General features: G+C 61.7%; 1 protein-coding gene across 3 annotated transcripts in view; it reads left to right on the top strand.

Moving 5' to 3' along the window:
* AKT2 (AKT serine/threonine kinase 2) overlaps nt 1-5,709 on the top strand; it is a 32,903-nt gene extending 27,194 nt beyond the window's left edge. For all 3 annotated transcript variants that reach the window (XM_084612623.1, XM_084612624.1, XM_084612622.1), the window contains 2 exons: nt 488-590; nt 1,281-5,709. In XM_084612623.1, the coding sequence (XP_084468749.1) occupies nt 488-590; nt 1,281-1,360 (183 nt within the window). In that variant the 3' untranslated portion in view covers nt 1,361-5,709. The remainder of the gene's footprint in view (nt 1-487; nt 591-1,280) is intronic.
* The last annotated feature ends 291 nt before the right edge of the window (nt 5,710-6,000 follow it).

A 6,000-nucleotide genomic window follows, 5' to 3' on the forward strand; every position in this document is an offset into this window, starting at 1 on the left:
GCGCGGGGTGAGGGCCTAGGCCGCTCAGTTGCACGGCTTCTCGTGCCTTAGTTCAGAGCTGCAGTGATCGGTTTGCAGACCCGGGGAAGGAGGGGTTGGAGCTGTGTCTAAAGCCAGCCCTGCTTTTCGCGGGAACCTCCCTTCACATGGCAGGCAGGCGTCACTGCTCAGCGACCTCTCTTGGGTTGGTCTAGGTGGAGCTGCACGGGATTAGCTCACGGGGTGAGTGGAAATCGACTCAGTCCCTGGGCTGGTTTCAGATGGCGAGCGGCGTCGCTCGGTGTAACAGGTTGGCTGACGCTGCCATTCAGCAGACGTGCGAGCGTCCACGTGGGGCTGATGTGAGCTGAGGTGTAGCTGGGCCCTGGAATGCAGCCGAAGGGATGGTTTCGGTGGCAGGCGCAGACCCAGCCGTGCTGCCGTGCTGGGGAGGGTGGGAGCCAGTGGGCGTTCCCTGTTACTGATGTCAGCCTCTCTTGCTCCACAGCTCGTCCCGCCGTTTAAGCCCCAAGTGACATCTGAAATCGACACGCGATACTTTGACGACGAGTTCACAGCGCAGTCGATCACCATCACGCCTCCTGACCGATGTGAGTATGACTGAGCTGGCTGCGCTGGGCTCTGGGGAGGGGCTGAAATGTGGGGAGCTCCACCCCACCCAGCACAGAAAGCAGGGGAAGCCTGGCTGGTCTAGTGGCCTAAGCACAGGACCGGGAGCCAGGATTCCTGAGCTCTACCCACTGTCTCATGGCACCGCACTGTGTAGTGAGGACGTCAGCACTGCCCTAGGGTCAGAGTGCGCGGGGCTGTACGCGGCGTGTCTGATATCCGTGGAGGGATGTCGGCTGAAAGACCCCAGGACGCAGGGTTTGATCACGTACTCTGGGAGCACTCACAAGGACCAGCCCAGATCCAGGGCCTTGTATTGTCGTGTGCTGATCAGACACATGGCGAGAGCCGCTTGCGGAGGGAGAAGGGAACGGTGGTCCCCAGTGTAGACTGGGACCCAGCCTGGGAGCTGGGAGTTGGGAGCAAGCCTCCACGGTTCCAGCCCACCGGGCCCCTGGTTTTCTCTTGGTGGGAAGGAGGCAGAGAGAACACCACGTAGCCCAACTCTTGGGCATCTCGGGTTGCACAGGCTCTCTTTAGGCGATTTTTGGAAGCATCCAAGGGGTTTAGGAGCATGAGTCCTGTTGAAGGCCACCTGTGCTCCCAACTCCCTGTGGTGCTTGGAGACCCACCCCCACCCCCACATAAGCCGCTTCTCTCTCTGTCTGCAGATGACAGCATGGACTCCCTGGAGGCCGATCAGCGGACGCACTTCCCCCAGTTCTCCTACTCCGCCAGCATCCGAGAATAGGCGGTGGCAGGCAGAGACTTGGGCTCCGAGCACGGGAGAACTTGTTGGTTTTGTTCCTTGGATTTCTCTCCAGCAATCTGGTCACACACTAGCCCGGCCCCCAGAGGCTGCAGGGCAGCCGCCCCAGCTGTTTGAAACTCAGCCAGGTTGGCATCACACCACCAGGCGAGCGGGGAGACACTAGCTCCCCGTTTCGAGCTGTGTGGAAAGGAAGGAAGTGCTCTTGCTCCGTGGCTCTGAGCAGCTCCAAGCCCTGGCTGGTTCAGTACCATGGGGTTGCTTTTATTTTTAAACTCCTAGAAGTGCTTACAGCTTTTAAAGACACCCCACCCCACGAGACAGCCCCTCTCTCAGCCTTCCTCCAGCGTCCAAGGGCCCAGCGAGCCGGGTTGTCAGCTAGCCATAACCTAAAAAACAAAGACCAGGAGAGAGGTTCTTGGAGAGGAATCCTGCGGAATCGAAACTGACTTGCAAGGAATGACGCCCGTTCTGTCCAGAGATTTCTGTTGGTCACGGAGAGCGACTCTGTGTGGACGTGACGTAAGACGCCACTCGGAATCTCCGCTGGGACGCACAGTAAACCCTCCGAGCAGGCCGAGAGCCCGGCGGGTTGGCCCTCACCCCAAGGGCTGCTGTTTACTTCATTGCTCCAGTGCAGCGAGGAACACTGGCTCGCCAGCCCCAGGGTTGGGTTCCTGGTTCCTGTTTTCTCTTCTGCCTGTTACATCTTTGCAGCCCTTCCTTACACCTGCTGGGAAAGGGGCACCAGCTGGAGCCATGTGGATCTCTGCGGGCAGGCGGGGGGAGGGAGTCTGGTGGGCACTTGGAGATTCAGCAGGGCTCCCACGGCACAAGAGCACTAAGGAAGAAGCCGGCCCTTTCCATGGGGAAGTGGCATGTCAGGAAGGGAGGGGGTTCTTGCCGGAGGAAAGCCAACCCCAGCCCACGGCGGTACCTGTGTCCGACACGCACGGTTGTAAAAGCAATAATGTTTTTCTTCAAAGCTGCCTTAAAGCCAGAAGTCGGTGCGCTCGGTGCTGCGGTCCCTTCACACCCTGCGTGCGGCAGGATTTTACACAGAACGACCAGGCAGCTAATAAACGCTGCAGCGCTCGGCCGGAGACGCGCCTTCCTCCGCAGCTCCTGTGAGCCCCTCGCCCGCCGGCTCAGCCCCCAGACTTCGGGCTAATCTTTTCCCACAGCACACGCCAAAGGCCCCGTTTCCCCATTCGGACACACCCTGGGCTGTCGTGGACACTGCCGAGGGGCTGGGGAGCGCTGCTCCGCCTGTCCCTCCCAGCGCCAGCTCCTGGGCGGAGTGCATCGGGCAGCGGAGACTGGACAGAGAAAGTTACGAGTCGCGGGAGCTGAGCGCTCTTTCCCATTGTCACTAAGCTGCCGGACCGCGTGTGTCAGACTCAAATGCTCTGAAACCATCTGCAGCTTTGAGGGGCAGGGGGAGCAGCTGCCTTCTGCTCCTCCCGGCATCCCAGAGCCACAGCGGGTCTCCCTGCCCAGCGTCTCTGAGCCAGTGTCTCTGAGCTTCGCCTGGGCCGGAAATCGCAACCCCTAGCCCAGAGGCAGAGAGCCATCCGAGCTGCATGGCCTTGAGGCTGCCGATGCACCTGGGGTGCAGGTTACAGCCACGTTGTGCGGGTGAGGTGACCTCAGGGTGCGTGGCGGGGGGACCCTGACTCCGGGGGGTCTGCAGCCGCTTGGACCGAGAGCCTGGCCTGGCAGTTTTTCAGTTAGACACGTTTTGATGGGATATTCTCGCCTGCTCTGGTGCCCAAGCTGGGCTGCGTCCCTGGTGTGTGGGGTCTCTTTCCCCAAGATTTTTACTTAGGTCAGCCGGTTAGCCGTTAATTCTGGGGGTTCGTTCCCCATGGTGCCGTTCCCTTGCAGGCAATGGACGCACTGGTGAATGGCTGACGGCCAGGACACCACGTGGCCTCGTGTTTTGGTATTTAGCCGATTATGCCTGATTTGAGGGATGGGGGGCCAGGGCTCTCGGTACAGATGCCCCAAGTACTCAGCTTAGCTCTTCCTGCTGTGCAAGGTCAGGCCCCGGGATTGCCGCCTCGGAGCTCGGCATGCTTGCCAGCTCCTAATTTTTAAGCTCTTGAGTATTTCTGCCGCCTTTACCAGTGTCCGAGCCAGCGCCGATCTGGGTCCCGGTCCTCTCCAGCTGCTCCTCGCTGAAGTCTCTGAATTTCTTAGGGAGGGCGGGAGCCTCGTCCCAAGAGCCGCAGCCGGCCGTGCAGCCTGGCTGGGATTTGGGAGAAAGACTCCCCGCTGCTCAGCTGCCACCCCGGACAGGCACCCTCAGCAGGGGAGCAGGTAGCCGCAGGCCTGAGCCCGGGCTGAGGCTGCGGGATCTGGGGCTACTCAGTGAGGGGGTCCACAGGGCTCATACGGCGCCCTACCCTGCTGCAACTTCCCCTTAACCCTCCCGTCCCTGGCTGTGGCGCCCGCCCGCAGTTAGCTGGGCTGAATTTGAGGCTCAGGCTCTTTGCGCTCCGAGCCTGGTGCAGCCTCAGCCCCGAGAGAGGAGGGGGGACGGGTCTCGTGACCTGTCCCAGCCTGTGACGCACCCCTGGCAATGCTGGCACGGGGGGTTGGGCAGGTTTCCCCCGCTCGCTCAGGGTGCGCCCGAGAGTCTTGGCAGCACTGGTCTGTCTCCTCCCGCAGCCCAGGGCTCTGGCAGGGGACCCGCAGCACGGGAGGTGGCCCTGAGTGGCCAGAGCCGCTGGCTGGAGTTCGTCTGGGAACTTCCCTGCAGGGGGGCCCAGGCTGAACGGAGGAGCTGGTGGTGTGCCTTGGCTCCCCTGGAGAGAAGCTCGTCGTCCCCCCTGCGATGGGGTCTGCTCCTGGCCGCAGCTGGGCTCGGGGAGGGGAAAGCAAACGAGTGCCTGGAGAGCAGGGCCCCCAGGGTCAATGTTGTCCCCGGGGTCCCAGCAGAAGGTTTATCCCCCTTGTATGGCCAGGGACCTGGGAACTCCCCCAGGCTTACACAGCTGCGGAGGAAACCCCCGTCTCCCAGTCCGGTGCCTTTAACCACCAGCCCAGCTCTCCGAACCTCCCTGGGCCTTCCCAGACTGTGTCAGGCCCGTGCGTGAGTGGCCGGCAATTTCCTCTCTGGAGAAAGGCCCCTTCTGCATGTGCAGAGCTCAGCTGGCCGCTGAGAACCTCCTGGGGCCCCGCATCTGGGGAGCAGCGCGTCAGCCCCACACCGAGCACACGCAGACCACGGGCTGCTGGTCGGGCGGCGCGGCCTGGCTCTCGCCTGGGTGGAGCAGCATTTGTAGATGCTGTCAAAGTGCTTCGTTGCTTGGGCTGTGTATTTCACGCTGCGTTTGTCAGGGAGCCAGGTGGGACCCTAGCAAAGCTTTAATTTAAAACCCACGTGGCCGCCCGGGTTGCCCGTCTGGCCAGATTGCCGGCTCCCCGGGCACGGTGCTGTGGCTTTTTCTCGCAGAGCTTTAGAGCCTTAATGTCCATTTGGCCTTTCGCTTGCTGAGTCGCTGGAATTTCGTGTTGATTCACCTGGCTCAGGGGCTGGGCTGCTGAGTCCTTCCCTCCCACCAGCATTACTGGGCTTGCTGCCCATCCAGTGCCCTTCTGTGCCTCACCAAGCATCCAGGGGTGAACGGCTGCCCCTCCCCGGCTGGCAGGGGCTGTCCCAGGACACGGCTCCCGTTGAGAGCGCTTCTCTGCCCTGGTCTGTGGCCAGCCCGGCATCCGCCCGGCTTTGAGGATGGACGAGCAGCCAGTGGGGCAGGAGCTTTCTCACCCGGTGAGGTGGGAGATTTTACTCTTGTGGCAAAGGGAACCTCCAACGCGATGGGCACCTCAGATGAATGATGCAGACCCTGCAGCTGGTACGCTGGGATCTCGGGCACGGCTCCTGCCAGTGGCCCCCGAGCTGACCTCAGTCCCCAAGCTTGGATTGTGTGAGCTCTGCCGGGGTGCTGGGGCATGCCTGGCGCGGCGAGCAGCCCGGCCATCTTCCCTTCGCCCAGCTCAGAGCGGGGAGGGGCCCAGAAACTTTTCCCCATGTCTGTAGTTGCTGCAGTTGAGGTGCATTTACTTAGACTGACACGTCCTTGTGGGTTTCCCCGACAGCAACAGGGGGACGAACGTCTCCAAAGCTGGAGTTGGAAGCTTTGGCCGCACGCGGCCCGGAGGCCGGGCTGTGATACTTGATTCACTCTGTAAGATAGTTCGTGAGTTCTGACTATTCTCGCTTTTCCTAGTTCCTGGAGTGTTTTGGTTCTGTAAATCTGTCCACGGCGCGTCACCTGCGCCCTCGGATTTGTACGGTACAAGCAATAAAATGGTTTTTGGAAGCTTTGGGTCCATGCGTTGTTTCCCCCTTGTCCCCCAAATCCTGTCATCGCAGCCGCCCGGCGCTGGGGTTTGCCCCAGGAATTGCCCTCGCTCCGGCCCCGTATCCTGTCGGGTGCGTGTGTCCTGCTGCTTCAGAGAGAGGGGAAATCCTGATGCCCTGCAGGGCCGGGGCAGTGGCCTTCTTTCCCAGGCCGGCGCTGGGAAATCCAGGCTCCAGGGCCCGGTTCTGAGGGGTGCTGAGTTCCCAGGGGTCCGGAGGGAAGAGGTGGAGGCTGCGGGCTCAGCCCTAG

The sequence above is a fragment of the Lepidochelys olivacea genome (genome assembly GCF_965140295.1).
Source record: "Lepidochelys olivacea isolate rLepOli2 genome assembly, chromosome: 23".
Taxonomy (NCBI): domain Eukaryota; kingdom Metazoa; phylum Chordata; order Testudines; family Cheloniidae; genus Lepidochelys; species Lepidochelys olivacea.